The sequence below is a fragment of the Leptodactylus fuscus genome, chromosome 2, assembly GCF_031893055.1.
Source record: "Leptodactylus fuscus isolate aLepFus1 chromosome 2, aLepFus1.hap2, whole genome shotgun sequence".
Taxonomy (NCBI): Eukaryota; Metazoa; Chordata; class Amphibia; order Anura; family Leptodactylidae; genus Leptodactylus; species Leptodactylus fuscus.
Genome location: NC_134266.1, coordinates 15,484,389 through 15,508,407, shown reverse-complemented (window position 1 = coordinate 15,508,407; position 24,019 = coordinate 15,484,389). Strand labels below are relative to the sequence as shown.

Sequence of the window (24,019 nt, the reverse complement as noted above, 5' to 3'; positions counted from 1 at the left end):
CTTCAGCTCTATCTGCTGCATTGAGTAGACTTGTACAGAGAGAGTCTCCCTGAAAATGTTTGGTTAGATCATTACTAATGGGAACTTTATAGTCTGCTTTATAAGTATAAGGAAGTTAGATAGGTTAATAGTGTTTATTACAACCTTGTTCACCAATCAACCTCTGACACAGTAGCTAAAAGGAGTTACACTATAAACTAAGAGATCCCCTTAAAGTTCATTGATGAATACCTGAAGTTAGAGGTACTCCCATCATCCCACTTATAGAGATCGGGGCAGGCACCAGATGAACTTATGGAATCTCGGTTTCTTGAGAGCCCAATCCAGAAATCCCCATCAGATTTTCCGGAACCTGAATTTGTGAGATTTTGTAGCATTCTCTCGATGAGTTTTTGCTCGGCTTCACTTTCAATACTCAGAAGATGGCCTCCTTCTCCATCGCAGACTTGACGTGCCTGATGATAACCAATCCGTGCGGTTAAGTCTTGAAAAAAAGCTATTTTGTAGCACGGATGCTTATAATCTGCATAGCAAACCTTTCGCCCTGTAACAAACATGTAACAAAAATCTGTATCAAATAACATTTCAAGTAGATAATTTTTTATACTGTATATACTTCAATATACGGTACGACCAGTCTACTAAAATCGGGTGGTTTTCTACTCCTCTTAGTCCTGCCCCTGTCTCTGACTCTTGCAACGTATCAGGGTCATTTTGGTGACTCCATTATTGAATGTATATTGTATTGTATGGAGGATTACTATTAGTAAATCTCACCTATTGACGTATTAATAAAATCCAAGGGCGTAAATGTGCCAATGAAATCATGGACGTGGATTCACCATGTTATAGGAATAGACATTCCCTATTACTTTATCTGTTGCACCATACAGACATCACTAACGTGTACACCATAGGACGAGTCCCAGAAAGGTAAAACATTTCCTCTTTGTTCTCCAGTTTATACAAAGGACATTCTCCACTAGGAACAATGGTATCTTCCTGACTATCATCGATCCTAGATTCCACTTGAATAACCCTGATCAATTGGCTTAGCATGCATGTGTGTTCATGAATGGACGAGGTGGTGGTGAAATCCATTCCAAATTAATCGGTATATTTTGTCTTATCTCCTGCAATTTTGTGAATGTTTAGCCAAGATACAAGATAAAACCGACACAAGGAAAGATGGTGAAGTTGCCCTGAAAAGTCATACAACTACTTGCTGGAAAATATTTTCTTTTGATTGACAATTTGGCAGAAATGGCGGGTCCAACTCCCATGGTGGAAGGCATTTGCCGGTCATTTCTATTAGGGGCTAAGGTTGCAGTGGTAGAATAGCCAAAATTTAGTTTTCCCACTTTAGACATTTTGAAATACCACAGGATATCCCATATATATCATGCATATGGGGGCCAGGAGGGTGTATTCTCAGCCATGATACACACAATCGTGGGTGAAACTGGCTATGAAAAATGTCCATTTTTCCTGAGTTTTGCACCAGAGGGATGCCCGTTTTCATGGATCTCTCATACGTTGCAATGTATGGAGCTCACTGTAGTTCCCTGTACAGTGGATAAGATAAGATAATCCTTTAATAGTCCCACCATGGGGAATTTCAGTAGGCTGTGTGTTTAGGGTAGGGCTCGGGTTTATGGTTCTCAGTGCTCAAAAATCTCTACAGAAGAGATTACTCTAAATCAGCTTTGCAACCCCTTCATTCCCAGGATCAGTAATTGTCTTTGAGGTCAAACCCCTAGTCATCATAAAGGTCAGAGGAACCCACTGATGACTAGCGCAGGGGTTTAAGGTCTTCTACTCCTTCTTTCCACATGACCACAAGGAGGAAGTTAGAATGGGTCGAAACCTTGCCTCACCATTTAATGCATAGCTGAAACATTCTCAGAGAAGATATAAAACTACAAGGGCAGAAAAGAGGGTGGAGGGACCTTGTGGAGCTATATCTCCTCTGGAAATACCATCCAGGATCTACATCATTTATGGGCCATAACATGGACTATGATTCACTTTGGATATCTCTCTAGATGCCTAATGAAGGGGGTATCCACCCAAAACATTGCACTGGAAATATAATCTATACCAGTGGTGTCTTCCGAAATACTTAATTGAAGAAGCAAAACAATGCTGGTTCTTCTCCTACCTTTAGAAGTCTTCTCCGTGCAGCTTCCCCGCGGCATCTTCCGGTTCTGAATTCACTCTGCCAGGCATCGGACCTGGGCAGAGCCGACTGCGCATCTCCGCTTGTAGTGCGGGCATGCGCAGTTGGCTCTGCCCAAGCCCGATGCCTGGCAGAGTGAATTCAGAGCCGGAAGATGCCGCGGGGAAGCTGCAAGGAGAAGACTTCTTGGAGGATCCAGCCCGACCCTCACTCGTGGACTTGGTAAGTAGAATTTGATCGAATGTTGCCTACCCCTGAAACGAGCATTTTCCCCCCAATAGACTATAATAGGGTTTGCTATTCGATTCGAGTAGTCGAATATTGAGGGGCTACTCCAAACAAATATCGAACCTTGAACATTTTACTGTTCGCTCATCTCTAGTCATGACCCCTACCCTTTCACACAGGTTTCCTAAGACCATCGGAAAACACATATTTCCAATGGTCTTAGGAACCGAGACACTGCTTCTCGATGCGTCTCTAGGCCTGAGACGCATCGAGGAGCGGTGTCTGCCCACATGCAGATATGCCCATATACTATTACCCTGCATGATATCATTGCACCAACCCATCACATACACCCCATCAAATTCAGGTGTATGTGACAGAGTTGGTGCCATAATGTAAACCAGTGACACATGTATAGAGAACAGCTATTTAAATTAACCCCTTCCCGACATGCGCCGTAATAGTACGGCGCGTGTCGGGTCTGTAACTATGGCGACCGCCCGGGAGCCGGGCGGCCGTCATAGCCGCCGGGTGTCTACTGCTTTAAGCAGTAGACAACCGGCTCTAATGCCTCCGATCGGTCCCCGGACCGATCGGAGGCATTAACCCCTCCGGCGCTGCTGTCAAAGGCACCGGAGGCGCCATCTTCCCGGCGGCGCATGGGCGCCGCCATTTTGGCAGGGATCGCCGGCTCCTGGAGCATGCTCCAGGGCCGACCCCCCGTTGCCATGACAACCGGGAGCCTTGTTAAGGGCTCCCAGCCAGTCTGCAAATTCTCTCTTTTGCAGGCTGGTCTATGCAGCCTGCAAAAGAGATGATGATTTTTTGCAATGCATTGCAATGCATTAGCATTGTAATGCATTGCATTAGTGATCAGACCCCCTGGGGTTCAACACCCCTAGGGGGTCTAATAAATGCAAAAAAAAAAAAAATAAAAAAAAATAAAAAAATATAAAAAGTATTAAAAGTTCAAATCACCCCCCTTTCCCTAGAACAAATATAAAAGTAGTTAAAAACTGTGAAACATATACATGTTAGGTATCCCCGCGTCCGAAATCGCCCGCTCTACAAATCTATAAAAATATTTTTCCTGTTCGGTAAACGCCGTAGCAGGAAAAATAGTCAAAAGTGCCAAACCGCCGTTTTTTCACTGTTTTAATTCTGATAAAAATTTGAATAAAAAGTGATCAAAGCAATAACATTTCCCGAAAATGGTAGAACTAAAAAGTACACCTGGCCCCGCAAAAAAAGACGCCCTATGTATCCCCGTACACCTATGTATAAAAAAGTTACGGCCGTCGGAATATGGCGACTTTTAGAAAAAAAAAATTTTAACACCGTTTTGGAATTTTTTTTAGGGGTCAAAATGTAAATAAAACCATATAAATTTGGTATCCCTGGAACCGTACCGAAACACAGAATACAGGGGACATGTCATTTTGGTTGCACAGTGAACGCCGTAAAACCAAAGCCCGTAAGAAAGTCGCAGAAATGCATTTTTTCTTCAAATCCACCCCATTCTGAATTTTTTTCCTGCTTCCCAGTACATTATATAGAATAATTAATGGTGGCATCATGAAGAAAAAATTGTCCCGCAAAAATTAAGACCTCATATGACTCTGGGAGCGGAGAAATAAAAAAGTTATGGGGTTTAGAAGGAGGGGAGTCAAAAACGAAAAACGAAAATCAAAAAATGCCATCGGCGGGAAGGGGTTAAAGCAGCTACTTTGTGGAGAGCAGCAGTATTGGAGGTAAGATAATTTTATGGTTGGGGGTCACCACAACATGAGGAACAGTTGCGGCATTGGTAAGGTTGAGAACCACTGCTGTAGACGATAACGGGGTCAGCCGGGTTTCTGTCATTTTATATTGAAACCAGCAGTGAGAATAGTCCAGGACTTTTCTCTCCGACGATTTTAAGCAGAATCTTGGATGGAGTCTCCTATGGAGACTTGAACACTAGTGTGACCCAAGAGTAAGAAGAAGGCGCCCCAGATCTGTATAACAATCTATTACAAAATTTGCTATGACTATGGATATATATATATATATATATATATATATATATATATATATATATATCACTTTAAAAGATGTGTAGAACTGTAACAATGTACGTATACAACTTTTCTTGTTTTTAAGGTTAACTTAAAATTTCCATTTATCGTTCCACTTGTATCTCTCCATTTTCTTGGTGGCGGCGATATTTCCATAATTCAGTGGGCTGCTGTTTCACTGGGCAGTGTTGAGAATTGCTCGCCGCATGCTGTCTCAGATTCTCTCAGGGTGAACCTTCTATCAGATAAGGATTCAATTCTTTGATATGACTTCTGAAAATATTAATGTTATCAAAAAAGAGATTTCACATCTTACAAAGTATCCTACACATCCCGAGATTCTAGAGCTATTGGGGCTTGAGTTCAAAGTTGCCAGCGATATATAGAGAGGAAAAATCAGAAGATGCAGCAAAATATTCTTATATGGAAAATAATACCCTTAGATATCGCAATTTCCAAAATATCTGAATATTACATAAAGTATATGGACCGGACCGTAAACTGAGTGTACGACTTAGAGTACTCAGCATTAAAATGTGTCAGATTTATCACAGTGACTAATGCTGGATGATACATTCGGTAAGTTTAAACTACATATAAATTGACTTAGGTCTCGTTCACATCTGCAATTGGTAATCCGTTCGGGAAGTCCGCATGAGGGCCTCCCCGAATATAATACCGAACGCAACTGCCAATGAAAGCACATGGACCCCATAGACTATAATGAGTCCGTGTGCTTGACGCCAGATCTCTGCAGGGATCATGCGGACAGGAAAGTACTTCACAATCTACTTTCCATGATTCGTGCGGGCAGTGCGCGGCAAGCACACAGACCCCATTATAGTCTATGGGGTCCGTGTGCTTTCACTGCACAGCGCTTGCAGTTGCGTTCGGTATTCCGTTCAGGGGGTCCTCCAGATGGAATACCAACACAGATATTGAACCAAGCATTACTTGGCACCAGAATTTGGTGAAATTCTGGTGCACACTGTTACATCTTAAACCACACCCAATTTCACCACACTACCCTCTTTCCATCTAGGCCATAGCACCTTGTCAAATATGGTGCAAGGTATTTTGACCAGTTTTTGGCACAAAGTGCACCATAATTACAATATGTGGGCCAATTAAAGGCAAAACCAATTACCTTGGATAAGCTTGGTATTAGGATATGATAGGGAAGAAAAGTGGGTTTTGTCTCTTCAAGTCCATGGATAATATTACAGGGGTTATTATTATTATTATTATTATTATTATTATTATTATTATTTATTTATATAGCACCATTAACCCCATAGAGACACAGCTCAAAAGTGACTTAAGGACTAGGCCTCTTTTTTCAAAACTGACGTGTCACTTTAAATGGCAATAACTTTGAGACGCTTTAACTTACACAAGTGATTCTGAGATTGTTTTTTCGTAACACATTGTACTTCATGTCAGTAGTAAATTTTAGTCGATATGTTTTGTCTTTAATTATGAAAAAATAGGAAATTTGGTGAAAATTTTGAAAAAAATGCCGTTTTCAAACTTTGAAATTGCAAGCCTTTTAAATAGAAAGTCATACTACCCAAATTTTTTCATAAATATAATTAACCATATCTCTGATTTATGTAGCAATCAAATTTTAATCACCCTTTCATTTTTTTCAGATATTATAAGGCTTACAAGTCAAGCAGTAATTTTCCAAATTTTCAAGAAAATTTCCAAAGCACATTTTTCAAGGGACCAGTTCAGTTCTGAAGGGTACTTGAAAAGCCTCTCTAATAAAACCCCCCATAAGTCACCCCATTCTAAAAACTGCATTCCTGAAAGAATCCAAAACAGCAGTTAGAAAGTTTCTTAACCCTTTCAGCATTTTACAGCAATTACAACAAAATGGAGGTCAAATTTACATTTTTCAATTTCTGTCACTAATATATTTATTTAGCCCTAGAATTTACACATTTACTAAGGGTTAAAGGAGAAACTGCACTGCACATTTTGTTACACAATTTCTCCCGAACATGATAATACCCCATATGTGCTGGTACCCTAATGTATGGGCACACGGTTGCTCTCAGAGCGGATGGAGCGCTAATTGGATTTTGTAGGTCAGATTTTGCTACAATACTTTTCAGGCACCATGTCCCGTTTGCAGAGCCCCCAATGTGCCAAAACAGTGGAAACCCCCAAAATGTGACCCCATTTTGGAAACTAGACCCCTCAAGGAATTTATCAAGGGGTATAGTGAGCCCTTGGACCCTACAGGTGTTTCACAGATTTTTTTACCGTTGAGATGTGAAAATGAAAAATTACTTTTTTTATAATAAAATGTCACTGTAGCCCCAAATTTTTCATCTTCACAAGGGGTTAAAGGAAAAATTGCACCCCACATTTTGTTACAAAATTTCTCCCGAACACGACAATACCCAATATGTGCTGGTACCCTAATGTACGGGCACACGGTCGCTCTCAGAGCGGACGGAGCGCTAATTGGATTTTGTAGGCCAGATTTTACTAGAATACTTTTCAGGCACCATGTCCCGTTTGCAGAGCCCCCAATGTGCCAAAACAGTGGAAACCCCCAAAATGTCACCCCATTTTGGAAACTATACCCCTCAAGGAATTTACCAAGGGGTTTAGTGAGCCCTTTGACCCTACAGGAGTGTAACAGAATTGGCCCGATAAATGGAAAAGTGACATTTTTTGTTATAAAATGTTGCTTTAACCCCAAATTTTGCATTTCCACAAGGGGATAAAAGAGAAAATGCACCCCAAAAATTGTCAAGCATTTTGTCCCAACTACAGAAATGCCCCATATGTGAATGTAAAGTGATGTATGGACACGCTGTGAGGTCCAGAGCTGAAGGATCGCTATTGGGATTTTGGAGGGAAAATTTAGCTGAAATCTGTTTCAGGCACCATGTTGCATTTGGAGAGCCCCTGAAGTGCTAGAACAGTGGAAACCCCCTCAAAATGACCCCATTTTGAAAACTAGACCCCTCAAAGAATTTATCAAGGGGTTTAGTGAGCACTTGGACCCTACAGGTGTTTCACAGATTTTTTTACCATTGAGATGTGAAAATGAAAAATTACTTTTTTTCCAATAAATTGTCCATTTAGCGCCATATTTTAAATTTTTGAAGTAGTTAGAGAATTAAAAGCCCCCCAGAGTTTGTTACACAATTTCTCCTGAACATGGTAATACCCCATATGTGGCCATAATCTGCTGTATGGGTACATGGCGGGACTCAGAATGGAAAGAGCGCTATTTGGCTTTTGAGGGCAGTTTTCTAGTGCCATGTCGCATTTGCTGAGCCCCTAAAGTACCAATACAATGGAAACCCCTCAAAAGTGACCCCATTTTAGAAACTACACCCGTCAAGGAATGAATCAAGGGGTATTATCATTTTGAGCCTAAAAATGCTTCCCAAAAATTAATGTACAAAATGAAAATTTTAATTTTTCAAGAAATATGCCATTTTGGTGTCCACTACATTGCACCCACTTTGTGTTGTCAGAGACCTGCACTCCTAAAACTATTAAGTGGGCCATCCTGAGGAGCAAAAAATTATATATGTGGGTATAAACTGCTGCTTGGGCACACAGCAGGGCTCAGAAGGGAAGGAGCACTACGCTTTTTGGGGTACAGATTTAGAGGGACTTTCTGGGCGCCATGTTTTTGCAGAGCCCTGGAGGTGCCAGTGAACTGGAATTCCCCAAGAAGTGACCCCATTTTGTAAGGGCAATTTTAGGCTCTCTGCAAAAGTGTCATGGCATCCAAAAAAACCAAACCGTCTAAGTCTGTGCTCCAAAAACCAAATAACCCTTCTTTCCTTCTGTATCCGGCTGTGCCCCAATATCAGTTTATACCCACATATCACATTACATATGTTATCCCGGGTACACCAGTGTCATATATGTGCCCTTATATCAGTTTATACCACATATGACATTACATACATTATCCCGGTTACACCAGTGTCATACATGTGGCATAAACTGCAGTTTGGGCGCACAGCAGGGCGCAGAAGGGAAGGAGCGCGATGCGGCTTTTGGAGTACAGATTCAGATGTTTGGTATCTAGACTAGAGATGAGCGAACACTAAAATGTTCGAGGTTCGAAATTCGATTCGAACAGCCGCTCACTGTTCGAGTGTTCGAATGGGTTTCGAACCCCATTATAGTCTATGGGGAACATAAACTCGTTAAGGGGGAAACCCAAATTCGTGTCTGGAGGGTCACCAAGTCCACTATGACACCCCAGGAAATGATACCAACACCCTGGAATGACACTGGGACAGCAGGGGAAGCATGTCTGGGGGCATAAAAGTCACTTTATTTCATGGAAATCCCTGTCAGTTTGCGATTTTCGCAAGCTAACTTTTCCCCATAGAAATGCATTGGCCAGTGCTGATTGGCCAGAGTACGGAACTCGACCAATCAGCGCTGGCTCTGCTGGAGGAGGCGGAGTCTAAGATAGCTCCACACCAGTCTCCATTCAGGTCCGACCTTAGACTCCGCCTCCTCCGGCAGAGCCAGCGCTGATTGGCCGAAGGCTGGCCAATGCATTCCTATGCGAATGCAGACTTAGCAGTGCTGAGTCAGTTTTGCTCAACTACACATCTGATGCACACTCGGCACTGCTACATCAGATGTAGCAATCTGATGTAGCAGAGCCGAGGGTGCACTAGAACCCCTGTGCAAACTCAGTTCACGCTAATAGAATGCATTGGCCAGCGCTGATTGGCCAATGCATTCTATTAGCCCGATGAAGTAGAGCTGAATGTGTGTGCTAAGCACACACATTCAGCACTGCTTCATCAAGCCAATACAATGCATTAGCCAGTGCTGATTGGCCAGAGTACGGAATTCGGCCAATCAGCGCTGGCCAATGCATTCTATTAGCCCGATGAAGTAGAGCTGAATGTGTGTGCTAAGCACACACATTCAGCACTGCTTCATCAAGCCAATACAATGCATTAGCCAGTGCTGATTGGCCAGAGTACGGAATTCGGCCAATCAGCGCTGGCCAATGCATTCTATTAGCCCGATGAAGTAGAGCTGAATGTGTGTGCTAAGCACACACATTCAGCTCTACTTCATCGGGCTAATAGAATGCATTGGCCAGCGCTGATTGGCCAGAGTACGGAACTCGACCAATCAGCGCTGGCTCTGCTGGAGGAGGCGGAGTCTAAGGTCGGACCTGAATGGAGACTGGTGTGGAGCGATCTTAGACTCCGCCTCCTCCAGCAGAGCCAGCGCTGATTGGCCGAATTCCGTACTCTGGCCAATCAGCACTGGCTAATGCATTGTATTGGCGTGATGAAGCAGTGCTGAATGTGTGTGCTTAGCACACACATTCAGCTCTACTTCATCGGGCTAATAGAATGCATTGGCCAGCGCTGATTGGCCGAATTCCGTACTCTGGCCAATCAGTGCTGGCCAATGCATTCTATTAGCTTGATGAAGCAGAGTGTGCACAAGGGTTCAAGCGCACCCTCGGCTCTGATGTAGGAGAGCCGAGGGTGCACTTGAACCCTTGTGCACCCTCAGCTCTGCTACATCAGAGCCGAGGGTGCGCTTGAACCCTTGTGCACACTCTGCTTCATCAAGCTAATAGAATGCATTGGCCAGCGCTGATTGGCCAATGTATTCTATTAGCCTGATGAAGTAGAGCTGAATGTGTGTGCTAAGCACACACATTCAGCTCTACTTCATCGGGCTAATAGAATGCATTGGCCAGCGCTGATTGGCCAGAGTACGGAACTCGACCAATCAGCGCTGGCTCTGCTGGAGGAGGCGGAGTCTAAGATCGCTCCACACCAGTCTCCATTCAGGTCCGACCTTAGACTCCGCCTCCTCCAGCAGAGCCAGCGCTGATTGGCCGAATTCCGTACTCTGGCCAATCAGCACTGGCTAATGCATTGTATTGGCTTGATGAAGCAGTGCTGAATGTGTGTGCTTAGCACACACATTCAGCTCTACTTCATCGGGCTAATAGAATGCATTGGCCAATCAGCGCTGGCCAATGCATTCTATTAGCGTGAACTGAGTTTGCACAGGGGTTCTAGTGCACCCTCGGCTCTGCTACATCAGATTGCTACATCTGATGTAGCAGTGCCGAGTGTGCATCAGATGTGTAGTTGAGCAAAACTGACTCAGCACTGCTAAGTATGCATTCGCATAGGAATGCATTGGCCAGCCTTCGGCCAATCAGCGCTGGCTCTGCCGGAGGAGGCGGAGTCTAAGGTCGGACCTGAATGGAGACTGGTGTGGAGCGACCTTAGACTCCGCCTCCTCCAGCAGAGCCAGCGCTGATTGGCCGAATTCCGTACTCTGGCCAATCAGCACTGGCTAATGCATTGTATTGGCTTGATGAAGCAGTGCTGAATGTGTGTGCTTAGCACACACATTCAGCTCTACTTCATCGGGCTAATAGAATGCATTGGCCAATCAGCGCTGGCCAATGCATTCTATTAGCGTGAACTGAGTTTGCACAGGGGTTCTAGTGCACCCTCGGCTCTGCTACATCAGATTGCTACATCTGATGTAGCAGTGCCGAGTGTGCATCAGATGTGTAGTTGAGCAAAACTGACTCAGCACTGCTAAGTCTCTGCATTCGCATAGGAATGCATTGGCCAGCCTTCGGCCAATCAGCGCTGGCTCTGCCGGAGGAGGCGGAGTCTAAGGTCGGACCTGAATGGAGACTGGTGTGGAGCGATCTTAGACTCCGCCTCCTCCAGCAGAGCCAGCGCTGATTGGTCGAGTTCCGTACTCTGGCCAATCAGCGCTGGCCAATGCATTCTATTAGCCCGATGAAGTAGAGCTGAATGTGTGTGCTTAGCACACACATTCAGCTCTACTTCATCAGGCTAATAGAATACATTGGCCAATCAGCGCTGGCCAATGCATTCTATTAGCTTGATGAAGCAGAGTGTGCACAAGGGTTCAAGCGCACCCTCGGCTCTGATGTAGCAGAGCTGAGGGTGCACAAGGGTTCAAGTGCACCCTCGGCTCTCCTACATCAGAGCCGAGGGTGCGCTTGAACCCTTGTGCAGCCTCGGCTCTGCTACATCAGAGCCGAGGGTGCGCTTGAACCCTTGTGCACACTCTGCTTCATCAAGCTAATAGAATGCATTGGCCAGCACTGATTGGCCAGAGTACGGAATTCGGCCAATCAGCGCTGGCCAATGCATCCCTATGGGAAAAAGTTTATCTCACAAAAATCACAATTAAACACCCGATAGAGCCCCAAAAAGTTATTTTTAATAACATTCCCCCCTAAATAAAGGTTATCCCTAGCTATCCCTGCCTGTACAGCTATCCCTGTCTCATAGTCACAAAGTTCACATTCTCATATGACCCGGATTTGAAATCCACTATTCGTCTAAAATGGAGGTCACCTGATTTCGGCAGCCAATGACTTTTTCCAATTTTTTTCAATGCCCCCAGTGTCGTAGTTCCTGTCCCACCTCCCCTGCGCTGTTATTGGTGCAAAAAAGGCGCCAGGGAAGGTGGGAGGGGAATCGAATTTTGGCGCACTTTACCACGTGGTGTTCGATTCGATTCGAACATGGCGAACACCCTGATATCCGATCGAACATGTGTTCGATAGAACACTGTTCGCTCATCTCTAATCTAGACGCCATGTCATGTTTGTAGAGCCTGTAAGGTACCAGAAAAGTGGATTCCCCAAAGGAGTGACCCCATTTTGAAAACTGCACCCCTCAAAAAATTTCTCAGGGGGTGTAGTGAGTATTAGTATCCCAGACGTGAGTGCACAGCGGATGGCGAAGAGGGAATATATAAGCGGTGCGGAGGACATTGGGAACACCACATTCCCTACTATGTCCCAGTAGCTCCTATAATTGGGGGTCACTTTGGGGGTCACTTCTGGTGTCTTTTCGCTCATAAGCTATAAACATGGGGTGTCCCCTGATATCCGCTCGCACCACTTATATATTCCCTTCCTGCCGCAGCCAGTTGTGTTCTAATAATTTGGCGATTTTTACGGGCTTTTGTTCTTGCATTATTCGATGCTATATTTTCTTTATTTTTCTGGTGACGTGGACATATAAGGGCTTGTTGTTTGCGGGATGCGATGTATTTTGTAATGACACCATTTTTGGGTGCCTACAACTTACTGAATACATTTTATTAACTCTTTTTTTGCTGGATTAAAAAAAAAAAATCAATTCTGGTATTGCGTTTTACCTTTTAAATTTTTCGCCATGCAGCGTACAGTATAAGTAACATATTATCTTTATTCTGTGGGTTGGTACGGTTACGGCGATACCTCATTTATATTATTTTTTTATGCAATACTAATTCTGCAGAATAAAAACACATTTGGGGACATAAATCAATGTTTTTTGCATCGCCATCTTCTGAGAGGCGTAACATTTTTATTTTTTGGTTGACAGTGTTGGTTGGGGGCTTATTTTTTGCGGGACAATGTGTGCTTTTTATTGGTACTGTTGTTAGGTGCATTTGACTTTTTGATAACTTTTTATAGCACATTCTGTAAGGTGAGATAGCAAAAAAATCACTACTTCCAGCGGGTTTTTTCCGTTTTTTTTTCCCGTCATTTACCGTGTACATTAAATATTGTTTCAGTTTTATTGTACAGATTGTTACGGACGCGGCGATACCAAATATGTATTGTTTTTATTAATTTTTAGGGTTTTTTTTTTATATAATTTGTTTTCTATAGAAAAAAAGGGTTTTGGGGGCTTTATAACTTTATTAAATGTTTGCAAACACTTTTTTTTTTTTTTCCACTTTTTTTTTAACTTTTTCATGTGTCCCTATGGGACACTTAGAGCAGTGATGATTGCATCACTGATTCTCTAGTATAGAGTGAGACACAGGCTGCAGTGACAGCCTGCGTGTTATCACTCTATAAACAGGAAGTGAGCTGTGCGGACGGCACAGACTCACTGCAGAAGATCCCGGCCAGGATAACACCAGGATAAAAAGGTAAGTGGGACTCATTGCTGGCTGGGGTCACTAAACAGACCCCTGGCCACATAGTGGGGGTACCAGCACCCCCCGATCTCGCAGCGGGGGGTGCCGGGGACCCCCACAAGATCGGGCAACCTGTTGTTTGCCGTGATCATGTTTGATCACGGCAATCAACGGGTTAAAACCCAAAATCGGCACTCATGTCCGATGGAGGGTGATGGAGCAGGGTGTTAGGTGTCAGATACAACTAACACCCGCTCCTAGAATGCCCGCACTGCGCTGCAGGGATTGTTTACATCCATGTGGTACTATTACCACATCGGTCGTGAAGCACTAGACATCCATGTGGTAATAGTACTACATGGGTCGGGAAGGGGTTAATTCCATGGTGCTTTACATTTGGGGGTTACATACAATACACAAAATATACAGGTAGATATAATACTAACAGTGACCGACTGGCACAGTGGGGTAGAGGGCCCTGCCCGCGAGGGCTTACAATCTATGAGGGAAGGGGGTAGAGACAGAAGGAGAGGGGGAGACTGTACAGATGGCGGTGCGGTGATAGTGTTATTGGAGGTTGTAGGCCTTCCTGAATAGGGGAGTCTTCAGGGCCTTCTTGAATCCTGTGATTGTGGGGATCAGTCTTATGTGTCGTGGTAAGGAGTTCCAGAGTATGGGGGATGCCCGGGAGAAATCTTGGAGACGGTTGTGTGAGGAGCGGATGAGAGCAGAGCGGAGTAGGAGGTCATTGGAGGATCTGAGGTTACGTGTGGGCATGTAGCAGGAGATTAGGTCAGAGATATATGGAGGGGACAGGTTGTGGATGAGGTCAGAGATATATGAAGGGGACAAGTTGTGGATGGCTTTGTATGTTAGCGTTAGTAGCTTGAACTCAATTCGCTGGGCTATAGGTAGCCAGTGGAGGGACTGGCAGAGGGGAGCAGCCGATGAAGATTGGGGGGTGAGGTGGATTAAGCGAGCAGCGAAGTTTAAGGTGGACTGGAGGGGGGCGAGGGTGTTTGCTGGGAGTCCATGGAGAAGGGTGTTGCAGTAGTCTAGGCGGGAGATTATGAGGGCCTGGACGAGCATCTTGGTAGTTTCTTGGGTGACGAAGGGGCGAATTCGGTGGATGTTCTTGAGCTGGAGGTGGTTACTGAAGGAGTAATAAATACAGTTTGCAGAACATTCCCTGCACTGGCTAGCCTGGTTTTCCAGAGGACCATTTATTATTTCTATAAGTGTGGAGGGCATCCGGGGAGGCCAAACTTCTTGTTCTTCTGTCTCCCTTGCTCTGCTCTGACTCTCATTGACGTCATTGACTTCATTTACTCGGGCCACAGGACTATTGAGTAGACTGGAGTCGATCACATGATTGAGAGTCAATTATACCAATAGGGAACCCGCCAACATATCTGCAAGTATAATTGACATTGGCATTTCCAAAAGCTCAATCGTTTTAGAAATCGCAACGTGTCCGCTGCATGTCTTATTCTGCAATGTGTGGATGGAATTCACTAGAAACTCAGAAAAGTAGCAGATCCTCTAAATAATTCTAGTCCACTCTGACCATTCCTAAAGCGGACCATCACTCTTTTTTTTCAAAATGGGGTAATGGGTATTTTTTTTTTGGCCCCTTTGACTTGCCATAAACATTAATTATCCTCCCCCATCAGTACGTGCATCATAATTATTAACGTCTTGGCCATAAAATTCCAACAGTGATGAATCGAGATTATGTTCATTGGTAAAATGCCAGACTAATGGCTGAGACAGACGACTTCATATCACTATTAACGTCCATTCATTGCTGGATTTCTGCCTCTTAAAGGGAAACATCATGTTGTACATCTCTAGCTGGGTTCACATGGATTCACATGGGTGTTGGAGTCTCCATAGGAGTATTTTTCTCTCTGCTGGTTTCAGTATAAAACCAATGGAAACCAGATGCACCCGGTATAGTCTAAGGGATTGCAGATCTCCATGGGTAACTTTTTTAAGCAGACAGGGTCTCCATCTTTCAGGTCCCTAATGCTAGTGTGAATCCAGTGTAAGTCTATCTGTAGACGACATACTATAGATCTGACACCGCAATGCTTCTGGCTGCTGTTCACCTTCTTCGGTTACTTCTCTGTCATAGAAGCATAGTGCCAAAGATATCAGTAGGGAGGACAAACTTGTACACAGATCAAAGTCTTCAGGGAGGAAGAAGATCACACAAGCTGGCATAAAAGAACCCACACAGACTCTGCAGGGGAAGGGAGGGGGATATAACACGCTCCCCAACCTCAGTGTTGGCAGAGAACAGATGAGATCCTCCAGAGACTTAGAGGCAGAACATAGTCCTAGAATGACGCTGTGCTGGCTGGATCTACAGACTTCAAATCCAGCATGTATAGAATGCCCATATAAGAAAAACCTGGAACTAAGACTAAGTTATAAAACAGAAAACAGGAGAACAGGAGGTAGGCTGGAGCCTCCACTATGATGTGTGGGGGTCGCCGTTCTCCTCCTGAGCCGAATGGGGGACTCCGGTTTAGACCTAGCGGCGGGCCGGAACCTATTTAAGGAGGGCTCTGGCTTCGGACCACCGCTGGCTATTCAGTTGAACCCTGTGTCGTGGTAGTAAGCGTTCCTCCTGCCCTTATTGCCTGTGTTTCTGACCCTTTGCCTTGACCTTTGACCTTGCCTTTGCCTCTTGATTTTGTACTGTGCCTGTTCCTGACCCCAGCTTGCCTCTAGACCTCTGCTTCCTGAACACCCTTTTGTACTGCTCCACTGCTCTTGTTACCAACTCCACTTGCCTGATATTCCCTTTGGATTTTCCACTGTACCACATTGCCCTCTTTTTGATGACCGGACCGTACGACTACGATTTACTCCCTGCTGCTACTTGCTGACTACCTGCCTCAACCTTCTGGATCCCTGGATCTACACCACAACCCTAAACAACTGCTGGTAAGAGAGCTCAGTGTCTAGTTTACCGCGATTTGTGGTGGGCTGTGTGTTTAGTGTTTCCCAGCCCATGCCACTACGACCAGCCAAGTCCATCCCCACCATCTGGGGCTCTGGTGAGCACCATTGTGGGGTTGCAGTTGGTGCAGCCTGGGTGGTCTTGAAGACACAGCGCTGTGTTGATCCCTTTAATCAGTGTATCTAGTACTGGTTCTCACTTTGGCTCTGAACTGCATCTGCTATCCTATGGCAAATACGCTAAAAATGGTCAATGGACACTTGTGGCCCTGACTTAAAGATTTGGGTAGGCTCATTTTCTATATAGGTTGTGTCCAGGCACCAGTTTCATACAGACAGAACAGAACTTATCAGCTCTGCTACTCGATATAATAAGAAATTGGATAATCTGTATGTTGCCGGGGTTCGCAATATCTTTACTGTATTATTTCTTCTTTCACGGTGCGGACAACACACCTTGTGCAGGCCTATGAGAAGATTTCATGCCTCATTTATAAGAATCTCAATTATGGAAATCGCAGTAATGAAAAATTAAAATTGAACTTTTTTCCCCCTTATATGCTAAAGACCATTGTCCGCCCGTGCATAACATTTCTTTACTGTCAGAATTACTTTAACCAATAAACCGAGAAGAGATCTCTAGTGTCTTATCAAATATAAATGGTTTGGCTTCTGGAAGTGCACCAAACCACTATGTGGTCTAGAGAGAAATACATTGCAAAATTAGATCTGAAAACAATGGAATCTTCTAACGCTGCAAAAATCAATTACAATAATACAGATCCTTGTGGAAATCCAATTTACTGCAGCACTGACACGCTGATAATTCCTTTATATGTTGTGCTAAATATGAATGGACATGACTTCACATCTACTAGACTTAATATTATGGAGGGAACCAAATAATGCCATCCGAAATGTCAATTAGTCACGGTACTAGTGGGGTCCTATGCCGGAGATCATGGTAAGGGGTTGTTTGCTTTATAAAACTGATTTTATAACTATTAGGAAAATCTTAAAGATATAGAGAAAGAAAGATAAAGAAAAGTCTCCAATTCTGGACTCACCGATTCATCAGCAAGGAGAGTAACTATAAAGAATATTATGGAATATATGTAATCCTTCATTTCTCCTATGGTGGCGCTGTAGTAGAATCGAACACTTCTCACTGTGGTTAACCACAGATTACACTTTATCACTAAGGGTCACCCGAATAAGGACATCCCTGTAGTCTGCTTAATGTTGGGAGACCCTTCCAAGAAAAAGTGACTGTCCAAAGTAGATAAAGAAGGCTACAAAAATAAGAAGAGAAATTCCATAGCTGACCCAGCCAGCGCCGAACAAACAAGCTTGTCTATTATGGCTACGCCCAATTTTGGTATAGATTTGACATGGTTGAGATTTGCAGCAAATCAGATTGAATTATACAGAAACATTGTCGCCAGAAACCAGCATATCAACCCCAGTCCTGCAGATAGATAGGTTAATGTCACCAGAACCAGCATATCACCCCAGCCCTGCAGATAGATAGGTTATGTGTCACCAGAACCAGCATATCACCCCAGCCCTGCAGATAGATAGGTTAGTGTCACCAGAACCAGCATATCACCCCAGCCCTGCAGATAGATAGGTTACTGTCACCAGACCCAGCATATCACCCCAGCCCTGCAGATAGATAGGTTACTGTCACCAGAACCAGCATATCACCCCAGCCCTGCAGATAGATAGGTTAGTTTCACCAGAACCAGCATATCACCTCAGCCCTGCAGATAGATAGGTTACTGTCACCAGAACCAGCATATCACCCCAGCTCTGCAGATAGATAGGTTAGTGTCACTAGACCCAGCATATCACCCCAGCCCTGCAGATAGATAGGTTAGTGTCACCAGAACCAGCATATCACCCCAGCCCTGCAGATAGATAGGTTAGTGTCACTAGACCCAGCATATCACCCCAGCCCTGCAGATAGATAGGTTAGTGTCACCAGAACCAGCATATCACCCCAGCCCTGCAGATAGATAGGTTACTGTCACCAGAACCAGTATATCACCCCAGCCCTGCAGATAGATAGGTTACTGTCACCAGACCCAGCATATCACCCCAGCCCTGCAGATAGATAGGTTAGTGTCACCAGAACCAGCATATCACCTCAGCCGTGCAGATAGATAGGTTACTGTCACCAGAACCAGTATATCACCCCAGCCCTGCAGATAGATAGGTTACTGTCACCAGACCCAGCATATCACCCCAGCCCTGCAGATAGATAGGTTACTGTCACCAGAACCAGCATATCACCCCAGCCCTGCAGATAGATAGGTTACTGTCACCAGACCCAGCATATCACCCCAGCCCTGCAGATAGATAGGTTAGTGTCACCAGAACCAGCATATCACCCCAGCCCTGCAGATAGATAGGTTAGTGTCACCAGAACCAGCATATCACCTCAGCCCTGCAGATAGATAGGTTACTGTCACCAGAACCAGTATATCACCCCAGCCCTGCAGATAGATAGGTTACTGTCACCAGAACCAGCATATCACCCCAGCCCTGCAGATAGATAGGTTACTGTCACCAGACCCAGCATATCACCCCAGCCCTGCAGATAGATAGGTTACTGTCACCAGACCCAGCATATCACCCCAGCCCTGAAGATAGATAGGTTAGTGTCACCAGAACCAGCATATCACCTCAGCCCTGCAGAGAGATAGGTTACTGTCACCAGAACCAGTATATCACCCCAGCCCTGCAGATAGATAGGTTACTGTCACCAGAACCAGCATATCACCCCAGCCCTGCAGATAGATAGGTTACTGTCACCAGACCCAGCATATCACCCCAGCCCTGCAGATAGATAGGTTACTGTCACCAGAACCAGCATATCACCCCAGCCCTGCAGATAGATTACTGTCACCAGAACCAGCATATCACCCCAGCCCTGCAGATAGATAGGTTACTGTCACCAGACCCAGCATATCACCCCAGCCCTGCAGATAGATAGGTTAGTGTCACCAGAACCAGCATATCACCCCAGCCCTGCAGATAGATAGGTTAGTGTCACCAGAACCAGCATATCACCCCAGCCCTGCAGAGAGATAGGTTACTGTCACCAGAACCAGTATATCACCCCAGCCCTGCAGATAGATAGGTTACTGTCACCAGACCCAGCATATCACCCCAGCCCTGCAGATAGATAGGTTAGTGTCACCAGAACCAGCATATCACCTCAGCCCTGCAGATAGATAGGTTACTGTCACCAGAACCAGCATATCACCCCAGCCCTGCAGATAGATAGGTTAGTGTCACCAGACCCAGCATATCACCCCAGCCCTGCAGATAGATAGGTTACTGTCACCAGACCCAGCATATCACCCCAGCCCTGCAGATAGATAGGTTAGTGTCACCAGAACCAGCATATCACCTCAGCCCTGCAGATAGATAGGTTACTGTCACCAGAACCAGTATATCACCCCAGCCCTGCAGATAGATAGATTACTGTCACCAGACCCAGCATATCACCCCAGCCCTGCAGATAGATAGGTTACTGTCACCAGAACCAGTATATCACCCCAGCCCTGCAGATAGATAGGTTACTGTCACCAGACCCAGCATATCACCCCAGCCCTGCAGATAGATAGGTTAGTGTCACCAGAACCAGCATATCACCTCAGCCCTGCAGATAGATAGGTTACTGTCACCAGAACCAGTATATCACCCCAGCCCTGCAGATAGATAGGTTACTGTCACCAGAACCAGCATATCACCCCAGCCCTGCAGATAGATAGGTTAGTGTCACCAGACCCAGCATATCACCCCAGCCCTGCAGATAGATAGGTTACTGTCACCAGAACCAGCATATCACCCCAGTCCTGCAGATAGATTACTGTCACCAGAACCAGCATATCACCCCAGCCCTGCAGATAGATAGGTTACTGTCACCAGACCCAGCATATAACCCCAGCCCTGCAGATAGATAGGTTAGTGTCACCAGAACCAGCATATCACCCCAGCCCTGCAGATAGATAGGTTAGTGTCACCAGAACCAGCATATCACCCCAGCCCTGCAGATAGATAGGTTATGGTCACCAGAATCACAAAGTGTTTTCCCCATGTCACTTGCTGCTGCAGTTGGCGGGGTAGCGGTATATAAAACTGCACATCTTTGAGGACATGAAAGGTCCTCTTTAAATAATTTTTTACTACTGTGGCTATGGAAAAACCATTCCTATATATAAACAGGACATGTGGCCTTTATGTAGACATGCTATTAAATGTAATGATGGTGAATGAGTTTTACTTCTCACAATACCATTTAACAATACGTTTCCTACAAAGCAGAGGCACTTTATTGAGTGTAATCCCATATGATGGATGGCTGTGACTGCACTCCTCATCATTATCTGTAGACAATCCAGGGATGAGTGATGCGGCAGTGATTCAGCATCAGATGGCTCAAACAGCTAACTAGATGCATTTAATTACATTATATTAGGACTTAATGGCAACAGTAATAAATAACCGTCCCGCAAGAGTCTCCATATTACATTGGCCTCATATTAGATACCGCAACATAATTTTTAGAGGATGATATCAGCTGGTATTATAATTTTATAGGCAATATGTTAAAATGTTATGAGTTTATCTTCTTTATTCTTAAAGGGGCATACTACCTTATTTTATCTACGGTAGGGTGCGTTCACACGGAGTAACGTGCCGCGTGATGTGGCACGTATACGGCGTGTGAGACTTTGCGCGCCGTAAAAGCTCCCATTGATTTCAATGGGAGCCAGGATCGTATACACTGCGTTATTAGAGAGAACTCCTCTTTGCAGACAGAAATTGGCCATGACCTATATTTTTAATGGGCTGTCAAAGTGGTCCGTTAAAAAAATACAGACTTCATAGGCTCACAGTTTTTTTTAATAATGGCCATGTGACGACCGTTTAAAAAACATTGGCATGGCCATTGCTCACTTTTCATATCAATAAAATCTTAATACAAGGGTTCTGAACCTGAATTATTTAGCCATTATGCATGTGTCTTACCCTGAAGGACCCCCTCCCCATGTCCGTGAATTCATTGATTTGAAGAAGAATGGTGTAATATTTTATTTACCCTATGGTGGTATTGTTGGGGATCTCAACATTTGTTTTTATGTTCCCCTGTATATAATATCTGAGTGTTCAGTAGAACAACAATCTAACAAAAGGAGTGGTAGAATGTCAACAAACCCTTTAAACATCCCCAATCCAAGGTCCAGCAGTCGGCCACTAGTAACCACAAAAAATTGAGCTCCTTGAACCCCAGTTAAAATTTCATTTCTATGGGACTGCCAGATACAGTACAGTATACATTTTTCATGCATTGTGGCCTGTGGACATGTAGATCACTGTTTGGCCGTAAGAGATACACCTTTGGGAATATTCCAAATCTACACCTGCAAAACATGTATTAAAAGAGTTGTTCACCCAACCGCAAAAACTTAAGAAAACTTGGGTGAATATAATAAAAAGAAGTCATTTTACCGATATCCTGATGCTGATTTCCCTACTAGGTTTGAGCGATTGGGATCGGAAAAGATCGGATCCCGATCGGCGATTGAACAAATTTCATGATTGGGATCGGCTGGAAAATTATTGGAAATCGGATTTTGAAATCTCAAGATCAGCTCAACCCTAAAAGTGACTTTTCCCATAGAGAAGCAATGACTAGGATTGAGCGATCGGGATCGGGATCGAGCAAATTTCACGATCGGGATCGGCTGGAAAATGATCAGAAATCGGATTTTAAAATTGATTCCTGAAATCTCAAGATCGGCTCAAACCTATTCCCTACACTCCAGACTCCCCAGTAAGCTCTCTACTTCCTGCTAAAGTTATAACATCACGGCATGGACATCGGCAGCCAATGGCTGATTATAGCGAGTCACTGACATGGGACATCATTGATGCAGTAGGAAGTGCAAAGACTGGTAAGGGACTGGGAGTGTCAGAAAGGGAGCACCATGGAATCAGAAAGATGAGTATGGCTGTAACATCTCTGCCTGTTCTGGTCTCACATGCTGTGGCGCAGGAGGCGTGTGCAGTTTGATAACTTGCTTAGCGTTTTTGGTTGCATTGTCTGAACACTTTCCTATTCCTTCACCTTGTTAATTGATTTTCCACCACACCCGTCTCCTTCACCTTCATTTCCCGCTGCCCCTCTAAGAGTTAAGTTTTGTTTTACTGTGATTGACAGCCTGCCTTCCTATCAGGTTCAGGGAGGGTTGTTCCTCCCTATTTATTCTTTGCTCGCATTCACATTGGTGCTTGCTATTGCTTTGTGCATGCTGGCTTTTTCTCTTGCTGTTTATTCTTGTATTCTGATTCTTGACCCCTGGCTTTCCCCATTGACTACTCTTTTGGATATCGACTTTAACACTGCATTGCTCGACTGTTACTGACCCCTGGCTAGCTGACCTCCCTTTGATGTTGTTTGTCTTGTCTGTGTTTTTTGTGTCATGTCTATAGGAAGGGATCGTCTCCAAGTTGTCGCCTATCACTTAGGATAGAACCGGCAAGCAGGAAGGGACAGTGGGGAGTTTCAGACCAGGGCTCACTGTCTCTTGTGCCCCTTCCTCCAGGGTTCAGCAGCTACTGGTGAATTTTTGTCCTAATAATTCCCTAACAATGGCTGTTTCTATTGTGTTAACTCATCCTTACGGATTTTATTTTTTACATTTGGCTGGACAACCTCTTTAAGTTTCATGTAAGTGCATGATTCAGCTATTCATATGCCAAAGGGTGATTTTTTTCCCTCTCCAACAGGTAGCCATAGCGCAACGTATTTTTATCAGGATTGTCCCTTACACCTATTACAATAGGTGGTCCTGTATAGTCGTCTCAATGAGTAACTTAGTTCTGCTACATTGGCAAATATCCCTGCCGCATGTCTAATGTCTAATACAAAGCTGATCTATGACTGTAATTGTATTGGAAGCAGAAGCCATGGCCATCTAGTAATACATAAATTAGAATTACTACATCAGGGGCCTTAAGGGTATATTACATTAATAAATATTGTAAGAGCTGGGGGGGTGGGATAACTGTAAGTAGAAGCCCCCTGTAAAAGCTTGCCTGTGGTTGAGGCAGAGCTGTTAATCTCCACGTCTATAAGTACCGTACTTCCAGTCTTCCATAAATCTTCCTGCCAAGAACATGACGTAAGACAGATACGACGCGTCCAGGAATGAAGCGATTCCCTCAGCACTTTTTTTGCCAATTATTGTTAATATGACCAGAATAATTATGAGCTTCTGTATTTCTGCAAATGAGACTCTACGTCCATTGCCAAACATCTCTATCTGGGAAAGATCTTCGATGTGTTATATGACAAAGGTTTGCGAGCCAAGAGTCTTAGTCATGGCAGTTTTACAGTAGCTTTTAAGTGGAAAAGATGTCTATATCGTTGGCGTCTGCTCCATACTGTATATTAAACATTGATCGCCCCAAAATGGATTCTTCTCCGTAATTTAGCTCTTTGTCCAATTACTACATTTTTTAGATTATTTGGCCGCCCGCGGCTGACGCTGTACAATTCCGCTTTCAATGTGTCGAGATTCTTTTCAGTTTGCTTTTTTTTTTCGTTTCAAGAATT

General features: G+C 44.4%; 1 protein-coding gene across 2 annotated transcripts in view; it reads right to left on the bottom strand.

Moving 5' to 3' along the window:
• CHODL (chondrolectin) overlaps positions 1 to 24,019 on the bottom strand; it is an 80,394-nt gene that overhangs the window by 29,945 nt on the left and 26,430 nt on the right. For both annotated transcript variants that reach the window (XM_075263501.1, XM_075263500.1), the window contains exon 2: positions 232 to 544. In XM_075263501.1, the coding sequence (XP_075119602.1) occupies positions 232 to 544 (313 nt within the window). The remainder of the gene's footprint in view (positions 1 to 231; positions 545 to 24,019) is intronic.